We start from the raw sequence: 16,366 nt of genomic DNA on the forward strand, positions 1-16,366 counted from the left end.
GATGCAAATGACCTGGAGTTTGTAGTATTCCATGAATATACAGAGTCACCTTGGAACACTGGTGCCAGCGAGCACCCCAAAAGAAACGTACTGATTTTTAACGTTTTTCACCTCTTCAAAATCATGAACTGATAATTTTTATGTAGCTCACATGTCAACTTATTTCATCATCAGACTTTACACATTATACTAGTATACATCCATATTGCCATGCAGGATTTGTTTCGCTAGCTTTTTTTTTTTTTGAAATCTCAAAACATAGTTTTCAAACTATTCAAAATAAAGTGCTCGCTGGCACTGTGCTCCAAAAATGCACGCTCATGAATACATCCATATGTGTCCTTTGAAGTTTTCGAAGTCATATCAACATACTACACTGTCAAAAAGTAAAACGTAGTGTGACCTTTTCATTTTTTTTTCAAGAGCAATTATCTGTGAACACCAGAGAGCCCAGCTAACTTAGCGCACCTCAGGTCACAAGATTAACGCAATCCACCCGAGTACTCGACTGACTACGCTGACGCAGAGCACGAAAGTACGGTATGAATCTTTGAATTGTCGCACCCGCAGCAGCAAGAGTCCTGAATTTTCCCATAATTAATCACATGCCGAAACATAATCCGTGTAATTTTCCATGGCAAACTTTCCCGGTCACTTCCAGCGCTGGAGCACCCAATCAGCCCAACAGTCAAAGGCACTCTGGGCGGCCCGCAAGATGCGTATATATAGTGCCTCCACCACCCCCGGGGACAGGAACTACACACGGCGCAGTGCGGCCAGGCTCGTCGAGCACATCAGCACAAAGCAAGTAGCAGACAGGAAATGGACGCGACAGCAGAAGCTAGCAGTGGAGAAGGAGCATGCCACGCCCACGGCGCAAAAGATGACCGGCCGGAGAAGAAGGTGCCGTTGCTCGGCATGTTCAGGTACGCCGACCGCCTCGACATGCTGCTCATGGTGGTCGGCTCGCTCGGGGCGGTGGGCAACGGCGTGTCGGAGCCCCTCATATCGGTCCTCTTTGGAGACGTCATCAACTCCTTTGGCGAGAGCACGACCAGCACCGTCCTCCGCGCTGTCACCAAGGTGCGCCTCGGCTTATGGTGATCACTTGACTTGAAGGGTGGCTTGGCTAGACGAGTTAACAGAGAATATTCTTTTGATCTTCAGGTTGTTCTCAACTTCATATATCTGGGCATTGGGACAGCAGTTGCTTCCTTTCTTCGTAAGTGGAATTTCCATTCAATTCTTGGAATGCATGTTTCCTGTCAGGGAAACTTTAGATGTCAAGCAATAGTATTCACGAAAAGATAGTTATATATATAACATTTCAAAAAAAGTAAACTGCAGAGGATAATTAACAAGGTTATTTGATACATCCATGAAAACTCCATGGGAAGCTGGTACTCTATAAACTTATAAATTTTAAATATCAAACTCAACTGCAATTCATGGTTCGAAAAAAAAAAAACTGCATCTCTAACATATAAAATTGGCAAGCAGTGAGCAATGAAACGGAAAAGTATGTGCAATCATATAGCGCTGCGTTTGTGTTTAGTTAACTGTGGGATGTTTCCGCCACCTTCTCGGCGTCGTCTTAATACAAAATGACACACAAATTTGTTCTCGCTTGAGTGAGGAACATGCAGATACAATTATCAGAACAGAGCAATCGTCATCAGTTATCATGTATTCATTCCATGAGAAGTACCAATTGAATTCCTAATGATTGGATATGTTTAGTTAAATTATATGCTAACAGTAGAGATGTTAGTAAAAAAGGCTCACCCCTCATTTCTTCCAGAGGTGGCATGCTGGACAATGGCAGGAGAAAGGCAGTCAGCCCGCATCCGTTCTTTGTACCTAAAATCAGTTCTGAGACAAGATATTGCATTCTTCGACACAGAAATGACAACTGGCGAAGCAGTTTCTAGAATGTCTAGCGATACGGTCATAATTCAAGATGCTCTTGGTGAGAAGGTAATACTTCCTTTGTAGTACCAAATAAAGAAATTGCAAAAGTGTGCACAGATCTACAGGCGCGATCAATGGCAAGCATCAATATTATTATTGATACTACAACATAAGCTTTTGTGTTACTTAGCTAAGTGTATTTCATAGTCCGTACATTCTATGCAGCCCACTTAGTGCTGCCGGTGCTGACATTCGAGCATTCTTATTTACAGGCAGGGAAGCTTGTACAACTTACATCTGCCTTCTTTGGGGGTTTTATCATAGCATTCACAAAAGGCTGGCTCCTGACTCTTGTCATGCTAACATCACTACCATTAGTTGCTATCGCTGGTGCAGTGTCTGCACAGCTGCTAACCCGGGTTTCTAGCAAGCGTCTAACATCGTATAGTGATGCTGCAAACACAGTTGAACAGACAATTGGATCTATACGAACAGTGAGTTCAAATTATATTAGTTATTCATCAATTATCTCAGTTAATATAAGTAATAGCAAAAAATAATTTAGCAACTCTCATGTAAACAGGTTGTGTCCTTCAATGGTGAGAAGAAAGCTATAGAAATGTACAATAAATTCATAAAAAGTGCATACAGGACTGTTGTTGAGGAAGGCCTTGTCAATGGTTTTGGCATGGGCTCTGTCTTCTGCATCTTATTTAGCAGTTATGGCCTAGCCTTCTGGTATGGTGGAAAGCTAATCATTGACAAAGGTTATACCGGAGGGAAGATCGTCACTGTTTTATTTGCCGTATTGAATGGCGCAACGTGAGTTTCTGAAATCTTTACATTCCACATACATTTGCTGAGCAGTAGTAATATTTGTTGTACATAACCCTCAATTTATGATGGACTACTTGAATGAAAGGAAATGTAAAACAGTACATACCAAAATTTTAAATTCTAGATAACCTTCTCTTACGGATGACCTACAAATACATATTTTTCTGTAAATTCTATAAGGAACTTTACATGGCGGTTGATGTTTCTTTCAAGCTGTATTCAGAGATTACCATTAGAGAGTTATTATTTGTTTACTTAATTATGTTTTGTGATAAATAATGTATATTGGTAATGCTTGAGCTCAAGGCTAATAATTGTTTTATAAATACAAATAGCCCACGAGATTCAAGGTGCCTTCTTCCTTTGAGGTAAAAGAAATTCAATAATAATCCTAAAAAAATCTGCCATAAATTTAAAGCAAAAAAAGAATGATCAACATTGCTATTTATTTTGGATCAGATTATATATATATAAAGCTCTCTTTCCAAAAATATCAATCCAATCGACCACACAAAGCACAATTTTGAACATGGTATAAATTGCAATTATTGCAATAGATATTGTCGAAGCTACTTCAGATCAATCATTGTTTTTCTTTAGGAGTCATCATTGTGTTTTAATTATTCAATTAACGTTACTCCAGTGTTGGTGAGAACTAAAACATTCTGTCAAACAATAAATACGACAAGCTTATATATTGAACATAGCACTACTAAAGTCTAGTAAACAAATCAACTACACTATTTATACTAAGTACGAACAATAATCAAATTAAAAAATTAAGTTACAAAATAAAATTGTAAAAGGTTAACATAGTATCATTAGAATTGCACAACAGAGACAAGCAAAGGTAGAGAAAATTTTAAGCTTCCAAGAAGTATTCACCAAGAAGAATTACAAATACGTTGCATGTCATAGGTGTAATATTTAATTTAGTAATGCTATTGTACCTACATGCCATGTATATAAGTTCAAATAAACTTTTTGACATATAACACATGAACAGATGAGCTTGAATCAAATTACTAGTTGATTTACATTTTTAGTGCATGGGTATAATTCATCAGATAACCAGCTTGCAAGCCCTCCGCGGGACGCTAATTATTCTATTTACATTGCTCTATATTCATCTTACGTTACCTCAGCAAAGCATAAATACGTGATGAACTAGTAGTTTAAACTGTACTTCATGCCAAGAAATAGAAAAAGTCCTAAACCTGTCACTTAACAAATTTTTGTAACAGTTCATTAGGTAATGCAACACCATCAATTTCTGCAATTGCGGAAGGTCAATCTGCAGCATACAGACTGTTTGAAACGATTGAGAGGAAGCCCGAAATAGATTCAGATGATACCAGCGGCATGATCATGGAAAATATCAAGGGTGATGTTGAACTAAAGGATGTGTACTTTCGCTACCCTGCAAGACCCGGGCAGTTAATATTAGATGGATTGTCATTACAAGTAGCCAGTGGAACAACAATGGCCATAGTTGGAGAGAGTGGAAGTGGCAAGTCAACTGTTATTAGCCTAGTTGAAAGATTCTATGATCCACAGGCTGGTGAAGTTTTGATAGATGGAGTCAACATCAAGAATCTGAATCTTGATTGGATAAGAGGGAAGATCGGCCTTGTTAGCCAAGAACCATTGTTGTTTATGACCTCCATTAAAGATAACATAATCTATGGTAAAGAAGATGCAACACTTGAAGAGATCAAGAGAGCAGCCGAGCTTGCAAATGCAGCAAACTTCATCGACAAGTTACCAAATGTATGTAAATAAAGATTGCATGCTTCAAATAACTTCTTGAAACTTAAGCTAACAACATTTTAAATTCATACCAGGGCTACGATACATTGGTTGGCCAACGTGGCACTCTGCTTTCCGGGGGACAAAAACAAAGAATTGCAATTGCGAGAGCCATCCTTAAAGATCCAAAAATCCTTTTGCTAGATGAAGCAACAAGTGCATTGGATGTGGAATCTGAGAGAATAGTCCAGGAGGCACTCAATAGGATAATGGTAGAAAGAACCACACTCGCCGTTGCTCATCGCTTGAGCACTGTAAGGAATGTTGACTGCATCACAGTAGTTCATCAAGGGAAAATAGTCGAACAAGGTTAGAATCTCTTGAATATACATTATTTTTCCCATTCTAGATATATCTATTGTCAACCTATGATGATTCATTCACCCCACAAACATATCCTATATGTACAGGTACTCATCATGCATTAGTGAAGGATCCCAATGGAGCTTACTCCCAGCTTATTAGGCTACAAGAAACTCGTGGTGATGAAAGGCGTAAAATACAGGATTCTGGAGTGCCCAATTCCTTATCAAAAAGCACTAGTTTGTCAATTAGACGGTCAATGACTAAAGATTCTTTTGGCAATAGCAACAGATACTCCTTCAAGAACCCCTTAGGATTATCAGTTGAGTTGCATGAGGATGAAATCACAGGTGAACAGAACAAAGACGACCTTTCCAATGGGAAGACCCTTCAGAAAGCACCAATTGGACGTCTTTTTTATCTTAACAAGCCGGAGGTACCATTTCTTCTGCTCGGTGCTATAGCAGCATCGGTGCATGGAGTCATTTTCCCATTGTTTGGCATACTAATGTCTGGCGTTATAAAAGCATTCTACGAGCCGCCAGATAAGCTACGGAAAGATTCTAGCTTTTGGGCATTGATATCTGTAGTTCTGGGGTTTGCATCTTTCATTGCAATCCCAGCAGAATACCTTTTGTTTGGAATTGCTGGTGGCAAGCTTATAGAGCGTGTTCGTACTCTGTCATTTCAAAATATTGTGCATCAGGAAGTTGCTTGGTTCGATAATCCCTCAAATTCCAGGTAACATATTCAAATGATCTCAATTACTTTATCTTCTCATACATAGATCTACACAGATACTAAGATTCTGTTTTATAACTTACAGTGGTGCACTTGGTACACGACTCTCAGTTGATGCATTAAATGTTCGGCGCTTAGTAGGAGATAACCTGGGCCTTATAGTGCAGTCTACAGCTGCACTGATCACTGGCTTTGTCATAGCATTTACGGCAGACTGGAGGCTTGCACTGATTATCACTTGTGTCATTCCTTTAGTGGGTGCACAGGGTTATGCTCAAGTGAAGTTCTTGAAAGGGTTTAGTGAAGAAGCTAAGGTAACACATAACTCTAAAATTTACTTCCTATTTGATTCAGGATGAGCAACCCTAAGGACCCCTGGAATTGATTATCACAATAATATGATATTATTATTGTGCAGGAGATGTATGAAGATGCAAGTCAAGTTGCAACTGATGCTGTTGGTAGTATCAGAACTATAGCATCTTTCTGTGCAGAGAAAAGAGTGGTTACAGCGTATAACAAGAAATGTGAAGCTTTAAGGAAACAGGGAATTCGAAGTGGAATTGTTGGAGGGCTTGGTTTTGGTTTCTCATTCTTAGTGTTGTATCTGATGGATAAGTCTGTGTACTAGGGTCCTTGTGGGGCTGCAGCACATGGTCCTTGTGGCAGTTAGGAGGATAAAGTCCTGGACCATCAAGGACTGGCTGTTAGGATAGAGTTCTGTTCTTGACCATCAAGGACTGTCAGTTAGCATCTTAGACTAGCATCTTAGACTGGCATCTTAGCAGCATCTTAGCATATGCCTTGGCTGGCTAGCAGCCTATAAATATGTATCCCCAACCCCTCAGGTTGGCATGGCATTGTGTGAGAAATAAACCAACGAAAATTGTCCCAACTCTCCTAGTGTCATCCACAACTATCAATGCTCAGGTTGAAAGGTCTAACAAGTGGTATCAGAGCCTCGTTAACCTGCACCCTGAGCATTTCCTGTGAGCAGCCCAAGTCGGTAGCAGCAGCTGCTCCGTCTGCCTCTGGTTACCTTCCTCCCTCCGGACTGTCGAGCAGCAGCTCGTCTTCATCAGCCTCCTCTTCACGCAACAGCCCCCCTGCAGCGAGCCATGTCTGCAGGTCGCTCTCAGCACACGGCTACCTCGAGCATGCGGCGCCGGCAAGAGGCCGAGCGCGCCGTGGCAGAGGAGCGTGAGCGAGCGGCTGTAGCAGCGGCTGCTGCGGCGGCAAGAGTGTCGAGGCTGGCTGCAGCGGAGCTGGCAGCAGCCAAAGCGGAGGTAGAAGCAGCCAGGGCGGAGGTAGAAGCAGCAGCAGCAGCAGAAGCAGCCCGTGAGGCTACGGCGGATGCCAAGGCACTCCGCGGCAGCCCCGGCAGCTCCAGCAGCTCCGCGCCTGCGGACGACGGCGCCGACGCAGATCGTGCCAAAGTGGCGCAGGAGCGGACGGCGCAGTGGGCAGCCGAGCACGCCCACGCTCCAGGTGGAGGCGCGCACCGCGACGGCGGCTGCAACGACCAGAACCGCGGCCTCTACGAGGTCCGGACTGTGGTCAGGGATGTTGGTTCCAGTGTTGGGTGGCCTACCCTCACTAAAACCAACTACGTCGAGTGGGCCGGGATCATGAAGGTCAGGCTCCAGGTGCGGCGCATGTGGGAGGCAGTCCAGGACAGCAACGTCGACCACCTAGAGGATCGACGGGCGCTGGACGCCCTCATCGCCGCAGTCCCGCCCGAGATGCAGTTCTCGCTTTCCAACAAGCGGACTGCCAAGGAGGCTTGGGACGCCATCGCCGCAGCACGCATCGGCAGCGACCGTGCTCGCAAGTCCACCCTGCAGGCACTTCATAAGGAGTGGGAGAACCTGGGCTTCAAGCCAGGTGAGGACGTTGATGACTTTGCTCTCCGTCTCAACACTCTGCTGCAGAAGATGGTGAAGTTTGGCGATGCCACCTACACCGAGGAGAGAGCTGTCGAGAAGCTTTTTCGGTGCATTCCCGAGAAGTACAAGCAGATGGCTCGCTCGATCGAGTCGTTGCTGGACCTCTCCACGATGACGATCGAGGAGGCGATAGGTCGACTCAAGGTCGTCGACACCGACGAGCCACAGCCCCCCTCGGGGCCCGTCACCACCGGCGGGAAGCTGCTCCTAACTCGGGAGCAGTGGGATCCCAGCCTTGGTGACAAGAAGAAGGGGGAGCCTTCCTCCTCGACGGGCGGCCGCAAGCGTGGCAAGCAGCGTAAGGCGCGAAGAGGCCCCCCGGGCAGGGCACAAGGACGTGCCGAAGGTGACGCCCGCGGAGGCGCCAAGGACGGCGTCGCTGGCAAGCCCAGGCCGGCACAAGACAACAGTTGCCACAACTGTGGCCGGTTTGGCCATTGGGCCAATGAGTGTCGGCAACCACGACAAGGCCAGGCTCACGTCGCACAGGCGAAGGAGGAGGAGACGGCTCTGTTCATGGCGCATGCAAGCATTGAGCTACCCTCGGCGACTCCAGTCGCAAAGGCTTTCATCCACCTCGATGAGCCAAAAGCACACGCTCTTCTCGGCGATGGCTCCGGGAAGGACAAGGCTATGGGGTGGTGCCTCGACACCGGCGCCACCCACCACATGACCGGTCGAAGGGAATTCTTCGCCGAGCTCGACTCCGATGCGCGAGGCTCCGTCAAGTTCGGGGATGCCTCCGCTGTGGAGATAAAGGGCGTCGGCTCCGTCATCTTCACCACCAAGATGGGAGAGCACCGGCTGCTCACCGGTGTCTACTACATCCCCGCGCTAAGGAATTCCATCATCAGCTTGGGACAGCTGGATGAGAACGGCTCACGCGTGCTGATTGAGCATGGGGTCCTACGCATCTGGGATCGCCAGCGTCGCCTTCTCGCCAAGGTGCCCAGAGGTGAAAATTGACTCTACGTCCTTGATGTGCAGGTGGCACAACCGGTCTGTCTCGCTGTCCGTCGAGACGACGAGGCGTGGCAGTGGCATGAGCGCTTTGGGCACCTTCACTTTGAGGCCCTGAAGCGTCTAAGTGCCAAGGAGATGGTGCGAGGCCTGCCATGCCTCGACCATGTGGAGCAGTTCTGCGACATCTGCGTACTGACAAAGCAGAGACGACTCCCCTTTCCCCAACAGGCGAGTTTTCGGGCTAAGGAGAAGCTGGAGCTCGTGCACGGAGACCTGTGCGGCCCGGTGACGCCAGCCACACCAGGAGGTCGACGCTACTTCCTGCTGCTCGTCGACGATCTCTCCCGCTACATGTGGGTGATGATCCTCGGCAGTAAGGGAGAAGCGGCGGACGCCATCAGGCGCGCGCAGGTTGGTGTGGAGGCGGAGAGCGGCCGCAAATTGCGCGTGTTGCGCACTGACAACGCGGCGAGTTCACGGCGGCTGAATTCGCGTCGTACTGCGCCGATGAGGGCATCCAGCGCCACTACTCCGCGCCGTACAGCCCGCAGCAAAACGGCGTCGTCGAGCGGCGCAACCAGACGGTTGTGGGGATGGCTCGGGCTCTCCTCAAGCAGAGAGGGATGTCGGCTGTCTTCTGGGGAGAGGCGGTGCTAACGGCCGTCTACATCCTCAACCGCTCTCCTACTAAGGCACTCGACGGCAGAACTCCGTACGAGGCCTGGCATGGGCGGAAGCCGGCGGTCTCTCATTTGCGGGTCTTTGGCTGCCTTGCGTTCGCCAAGGAGCTCGGCCACATCGGCAAGCTCGACGACAGGAGCACTCCGGGAGTCTTCATCGGCTACGCGGAGGGCTCAAAGGCCTACCGCATCCTCGACCCAAAGACACAACGTGTGCGCACAGCGCGAGACGTCGTGTTCAACGAAGGGCGAGGGTGGCAATGGGACAAGGCGGTGGACGACGGCTCGACGCCGACGTATGACGACTTCATTGTCGAGTACGCTCACTTCAAGGAAGCTGGGGGAGCAAGCAGCTCCTCTTCACCGGGCACGTCTACCCCGGCCCCCAAAACTACATCGACTCCGGCGCCTGCTACACCGACGACACCACAACCGGCGACGCCGCATACTCCAGCCCCGGTGGTCGCCACTCCGGGCTCGTCTTCATCAGCACCAGCTCACGCAGAGCACAACCCGATGAAGTTCGCTTCCCCGCTCACTCACGACGAGGAGCGGGTCGACGCATGGTATGGAGGCGAACCGCTGCGGTACCGTACGATGGATAATGTGCTCGGCGACCAGCCGGTGCCAGGACTGGTGCCACGTGACCTGGAGGCGCAGCTACAGCTCGTGTGTGAAGACGGCGAACCACGGTCCTTTGCAGAGGCCGAGAGAGACGCGGCATGGCGCGCCGCGATGAAGTTGGAGATGGATGCGGTCGAGCAAAACCGCACCTGGGAGCTTGCTGATCTCCCTCGAGGTCACCGCCCAATCACCCTTAAGTGGGTGTTCAAGCTGAAGAGGGATGGAGCCGGCGCCATCATCAAGCACAAGGCTCGTTTGGTGGCCCGAGGCTTCTTGCAGCAGGAAGGAGTCGACTTCGACGACGCTTTCGCTCCGGTGGCACGGATGGAGTCCGTGCGACTTCTCCTTGCGCTGGCTGCCCAGGAGGGCTGGCGTGTCCACCACATGGACGTTAAGTCGGCATTCCTCAACGGCGACTTGAAGGAGGAAGTCTACGTGCATCAGCCACCGGGGTTTACGATTCCCGGCCAGGAGGGCAAGGTGCTCCGCCTGCGCAAGGCTCTCTATGGCCTGCGGCAGGCACCCAGGGCGTGGAACGCCAAGCTGGACTCCACGCTGAAGAAGATGGGTTTCGAGCAGAGCCCGCATGAGGCTGCCGTCTACCGACGGGGGAGTGGAGGAAATGCCCTGCTGGTGGGCGTCTACGTTGACGACCTGGTGATCACCGGCACCAAAGATGCAGAGGTGGCGGCGTTCAAGGAAGACATGAAAGCCACGTTCCAGATGAGTGACCTGGGGCTCCTCTCCTTCTATCTAGGGATTGAGGTGCACCAGGACCACTCCGGGATCGCGCTTCGACAGTCCGCCTACGCCAAGCGCATCGTTGAGCTAGCTGGGCTCACCGACTGCCATCCAGCTCTCACTCCGATGGAGGAGAGGCTGAAACTAAGCCGCGACAGCACGACGGAGGAAGTGGATGCTACGCAGTACCGACGCCTTGTGGGGAGCCTTCGCTACCTCACTCACACACGGCCGGACTTGGCATTCTCCTTCTAGCTACAGCTCGTGTGTGAAGACGGCGAACCACGGTCCTTTGCAGAGGCCGAGAGAGACGCGGCATGGCGCGCCGCGATGAAGTTGGAGATGGATGCGGTCGAGCAAAACCGCACCTGGGAGCTTGCTGATCTCCCTCGAGGTCACCGCCCAATCACCCTTAAGTGGGTGTTCAAGCTGAAGAGGGATGGAGCCGGCGCCATCATCAAGCACAAGGCTCGTTTGGTGGCCCGAGGCTTCTTGCAGCAGGAAGGAGTCGACTTCGACGACGCTTTCGCTCCCGTGGCACGGATGGAGTCCGTGCGACTTCTCCTTGCGCTGGCTGCCCAGGAGGGCTGGCGTGTCCACCACATGGACGTTAAGTCGGCATTCCTCAACGGCGACTTGAAGGAGGAAGTCTACGTGCATCAGCCACCGGGGTTTACGATTCCCGGCCAGGAGGGCAAGGTGCTCCGCCTGCGCAAGGCTCTCTATGGCCTGCGGCAGGCACCCAGGGCGTGGAACGCCAAGCTGGACTCCACGCTGAAGAAGATGGGTTTCGAGCAGAGCCCGCATGAGGCTGCCGTCTACCGACGGGGGAGTGGAGGAAATGCCCTGCTGGTGGGCGTCTACGTTGACGACCTGGTGATCACCGGCACCAAAGATGCAGAGGTGGCGGCGTTCAAGGAAGACATGAAGGCCACGTTCCAGATGAGTGACCTGGGGCTCCTCTCCTTCTATCTAGGGATTGAGGTGCACCAGGACCACTCCGGGATCGCGCTTCGACAGTCCGCCTACGCCAAGCGCATCGTTGAGCTAGCTGGGCTCACCGACTGCCATCCAACTCTCACTCCGATGGAGGAGAGGCTGAAACTAAGCCGCGACAGCACGACGGAGGAAGTGGATGCTACGCAGTACCGACGCCTTGTGGGGAGCCTTCGCTACCTCACTCACACACGGCCGGACTTGGCATTCTCCGTCGGCTATGTCAGTCGGTTCATGGAGCGACCAACGTCAGAACACCAGCAGGCAGTGAAGAGGATCGTCCGCTACATAGCAGGGACCCTCGACCACGGCCTCCACTACCCTAGGTGTCCTGGGGCGGCACACTTCGTCGGGTACAGCGACAGCGACCACGCCGGCGACATCGACACCAGCAAGAGCACGAGCGGGATCCTCCTCTTCCTCGGCAAGTGTCTCGTGAGCTGGCAATCAGTCAAGCAGCAGGTGGTGGCCCTGTCCAGCTGTGAGGCTGAGTACATAGCGGCCTCCACTGCCTGCACTCAGGCGCTCTAGCTTGCTCGACTGCTTGGTGATCTTCTCGTTCAAGACACCAAAACGGTGCAGCTCCTGGTGGACAGCAAGTCCGCCCTGGCCCTGGCAAAGAACCCCGTGTTCCACGAACGGAGCAAGCACATCCGACTGAGGTATCACTTCATCCGCAGCTGTGTGGAAGAAGGGAGCATCGAGGCGAGCTACATCAACACCAAGGATCAGCTCGCAGACCTGCTCACCAAGCCCCTTGGGAGGGTCAAGTTCCTCGAACTTTGCTCCAGGATTGGGATGATTCAACTCTCCCACAAGACGACGTACAAGACTTAGGGGGAGAATGATGGATAAGTCTGTGTACTAGGGTCCTTGTGGGGCTGCAGCACATGGTCCTTGTGGCAGTTAGGAGGATAAAGTCCTGGACCATCAAGGACTGGCTGTTAGGATAGAGTTCTGTTCTTGACCATCAAGGACTGTCAGTTAGCATCTTAGACTAGCATCTTAGACTGGCATCTTAGCAGCATCTTAGCATATGCCTTGGCTGGCTAGCAGCCTATAAATATGTATCCCCAACCCCTCAGGTTGGCATGGCATTGTGTGAGAAATAAACCAACGAAAATTGTCCCAACTCTCCTAGTGTCATCCACAACTATCAATGCTCAGGTTGAAAGGTCTAACAGTATCTTACATATGCTCTATGTTTCTATGTTGGTGCACAGTTTGTACGTCAGGGAAAAACTACTTTTGCAGATGTTTTCAAAGTAAGAGATCCTAAATCATTTCGAGTTACAGTTTCTGTATGGGCATCAACTTTTAATAATCAGTCACAACTGCATTGGATGTTTTTCAGGTTTTCTTTGCCTTGGTTTTGGCCGCTGTTGGGGTTTCGCAGGCAAGTGCATTGGCATCTAATGCAACAAAGGCAAGGGATTCAGCCATTTCCGTTTTCAGTATTCTAGACAGGAAGTCGAAAATTGACACAAGTAATGACGAGGGCCTGGTATTGGAAAATGTCACTGGCGACATTCATTTCAGTAACGTCAGTTTCAAGTACCCATCACGCCCTGATGTCCAAATATTCAGTGACTTTACCTTGCACATTCCTTCCAGAAAGGTATGATTTGCAACCTTTAATAGTCTTGTTTATCATTGTTGCACCCAATTGTTTTCCATTCAGATAACTAACTTAAAGTGCCACCTCTTGGCATAAAACCAAGAATAATACTTAAAAACAGGTGATGCATCTAGTTACAGTGTTACAATATAAGAAGCTTTCAGCTGATTTATTTCACATATGATCATTCAGAACCACAAAAACTGCTATGTTGACACTTTTTCGTTCCTTTTTCAGACCATCGCACTAGTTGGAGAAAGTGGTAGTGGCAAATCCACTATAATTGCTTTACTGGAGCGCTTCTATGATCCTGATTCTGGTAGAATCTCAGTAGATGGAGTCGAAATTAAGAGCTTGAGAATTAGCTGGTTGAGGGATCAGATGGGGCTGGTAGGCCAGGAGCCAGTACTTTTCAATGACACAATCCGTGCAAACATAACATATGGGAAACATGGAGAAGTGACAGAGGAAGAAGTCACGGCTGTGGCCAAGGCAGCAAATGCTCATGAGTTCATATCAAGCTTGCCACAGGGATACAACACTCTGGTTGGCGAGAAAGGAGTGCAACTATCTGGTGGACAGAAGCAGAGGGTAGCTATCGCAAGGGCCATTATAAAGGACCCGAAGATACTACTACTTGATGAGGCAACCAGTGCCCTGGATGCGGAATCGGAGCGCATCGTTCAAGATGCATTGGATCGAGTCATGGTGAGCAGGACCACCATAGTGGTGGCTCACCGCCTCTCCACAATCAAAGGGGCTGATATGATTGCAGTCCTCAAGGAAGGCAAAATTGCAGAAAAGGGAAAGCATGAGGCCCTGATGAGAATCAAGGATGGGGTCTACGCTTCACTAGTAGAACTTCGCTCAAATTCCTGAGTAGAATTGTGTATTGTTTGACTTTTTTCTTTCTTTTTTACTGCATTTGTCTGTTCCTAGTACAATTATTTGGCCATGCAATACAATTTGTGATTTGAGAAGTGAATGCAAGAGGTTAGCGGTTTGTTGCAAGGAAGACCTATGAGTATGGTAAGTAATGAAAATAACAACTATCTGTGTACCAACTGATTATACAGAAGATTAGGCCGACATCATTAAATATTTTCCTTTAAATACTAATATGCATCAATATGATAGAAGGAAGAAGAGACAGGATTTCGACCTCTGTCCCTAAAGAAATCGAGGTCTGAGGTGCTAGTTCACAAAAACTGCAGGTTCGACTCAAAAGACTCGCATGTAGCATTACAGATAGTCTTCTCGCATACTCAAGCAAATATCATATGACTACAAACACATACAAGCAGTGGCGAACACAGAAGAAAATGGAGGGTAGGCTCAAAGTTAATGGTGACTAAACTAAATCGGCGTCATCATAGAAAAAATAGTCGCACGTATTCTGAATCCCCACACCAATACATCAGTACAAGAGAAACAACAATAAAAAGGGAAATGTATTCCCAAGTGCCCAGCCGCAAGTTGAAAGGATCTCCAATTTTTATCATCCTTTGTCATTTTGAATTTATGCCAAAATAGTTTTTTTGTTACGGGCAATGGCAGTAGTTCTGCCTTTTCATATAAGAAAGGAGAAAATGATCAAAGATCCCAGGGTGTCATACAGAATGTGGCCTCACAGACTCAGCAAAAACAGAAAAGAAAGAAGAAAGGAGAAAGGAGGGTAAACACTATCTAAAAGCCTCTCTGAAAAGATTTGCTGTTTTGGCAAGAGATGAGCTGAATCTTTTCAGAGAGGCTTTTAGATAGTGTAATTGCTGCTTTGGCTATTGATGAGCTGAATCTTTTCAGAGAGGCTTTTAGATAGTGTAATTGCTGCTTTGGCAAGAGATGAGCTGAATCTTTTCAGAGAGGCTTTTAGATAGTGTAATTGCTGCTTTGGCTAGAGGTGGGCTGAATCTTTTCAGAGAGGCTTTTAGATAGTGTTTACCCTCCTTTCTCCTTTTTTGATAGCCTAAATAGCTTTGTTTCGCCCATTCAACAAATAAGCACTTTCCAATTCACTTCTAATTTCAGGGGCATAATCTTCTATTCTTATATTGCTACTCGATAAGCCCGGGATCAACTAGCAGTTGATAAACTACCTATTAGTGTTAGTCACTTAGCAAAATAGTTTAGATTTAGAGATATACCACTGGCGGCTTGGCCCTCCAGCGGCCGATGTGGCGATGCATGCACCCAAATGCCCAGGTCGCGGTCCGGGCGGCCGGCCGGGGAGCTCCTGCCCTGCCTTGGCGCCCCAGCTCCCCAGCCCCCCGCCGGCTGCCGCTTGCGCTAGCCGCAACCGCAAAGGTGTCTGCGGACGCGGTCCTGTGTTTTTTTTCTCTCCTGTGTGTGCGTGGGAAGCTGCAGACTGCAGAACGGAAGGAGACGATACGGCGAATGGGCTATAATAGATGGGAAAGTAGCTGGGCCGGCTAGAATAGTAGTAGTACAATGTTTTTTATTTTGAAATATGTCGCAAAATTATTAATTTTTGGTGCTTTAGCAAAACTGTTTTTGAAATAAGTTCATATTTCAACGACAAAATGTACGAAATTTATTCATGCTCGTTGCGGCAAAATGTTGATCAGCCGCACAGAAAGTGTACTGATGGGCCAGCCAATTAGCTAGCGAGGTTGGTGCTAGAGGATTCCGGTTTTAGGAAGGTTGCAGCTTTGGGTTTTTTTGGCTCAAAAAATGCGGCTTTGGTTTTCCCGGCCTTTAGGAACCTTTTGAAAGGTCCTGTTTTGTTTTTTCTGTTTTTTCCATATCAGTTTTTTTTTGTTTTTTATGCTTTCCTTACCTTTTTATTTTTTTGCCTTTTCTTTTTCCTTTAAAAATGTTATAATTTTTTAAAATCTTTATCTTTTTGCCTAATGTTCTCAAAAATAAAAATATTCTAGACTTAAAAATATACATAGTTTTTAAGAAATTATTCACGACTATAAAAAATATTTGACTTGAAAAATCAAATAATTTTGGGTTTTTGGAATATCAATTTGAAAAAAGGATCAAAAATAATGAAGTAGAGAAAAAAAGGCTAAAAACTTGTAGAAAAAGCTCCCTCGCTTAGTTTTTTAAAAAGACACCCGCCCATATATTAATTAATTAAAACGTCATTACAATCGTTCATAACAGCAGGCGCCACACAGGGCGGAAAATTATTAAAAAGAAAACCATCACATCTATTATCGAAACTAAAT

General features: G+C 47.9%; 1 protein-coding gene and 1 long non-coding RNA gene across 2 annotated transcripts; one reads left to right on the top strand and one right to left on the bottom strand.

The window, feature by feature from the left end:
* Positions 1 to 532: 532 nt before the first annotated feature.
* LOC119276663 lies at positions 533 to 15,527 on the bottom strand. The gene is made up of 3 exons (XR_005136703.1): positions 15,314 to 15,527; positions 1,786 to 1,860; positions 533 to 1,262 (listed from the first exon to the last, which is right to left on the bottom strand). It is a non-coding gene; the product is annotated as an uncharacterized LOC119276663 (long non-coding RNA).
* LOC119276662 (ABC transporter B family member 4-like) lies at positions 823 to 14,249 on the top strand. The gene is made up of 14 exons (XM_037557793.1): positions 823 to 1,083; positions 1,168 to 1,222; positions 1,802 to 1,977; positions 2,184 to 2,405; positions 2,495 to 2,733; positions 3,993 to 4,518; positions 4,593 to 4,866; positions 4,968 to 5,601; positions 5,687 to 5,915; positions 6,020 to 6,204; position 6,318; positions 12,736 to 12,816; positions 12,906 to 13,169; positions 13,407 to 14,249. The coding sequence occupies exons 1-14, from the start codon at positions 823 to 825 to the stop codon at positions 14,046 to 14,048; spliced, it is 3,789 nt and encodes a 1,262-aa protein (XP_037413690.1). The 3' UTR covers positions 14,049 to 14,249.
* Positions 15,528 to 16,366: the final 839 nt, after the last annotated feature.

The sequence above is a fragment of the Triticum dicoccoides genome, chromosome 3B, assembly GCF_002162155.2.
Source record: "Triticum dicoccoides isolate Atlit2015 ecotype Zavitan chromosome 3B, WEW_v2.0, whole genome shotgun sequence".
NCBI lineage: Eukaryota > Viridiplantae > Streptophyta > Magnoliopsida > Poales > Poaceae > Triticum > Triticum dicoccoides.

Bases quoted from the DNA above. Each gene is read 5' to 3' on its own strand.
- LOC119276662 (XM_037557793.1), top strand. From the start codon at position 823: ATGGACGCGACAGCAGAAGCTAGCAGTGGAGAAGGAGCATGCCACGCC. The intron at 2,406-2,494 runs GTGAGTTCAAAT...TCATGTAAACAG, and splicing joins CAATTGGATCTATACGAACA to GTTGTGTCCTTCAATGGTGA. The intron at 4,867-4,967 runs GTTAGAATCTCT...CTATATGTACAG, and splicing joins AGGGAAAATAGTCGAACAAG to GTACTCATCATGCATTAGTG.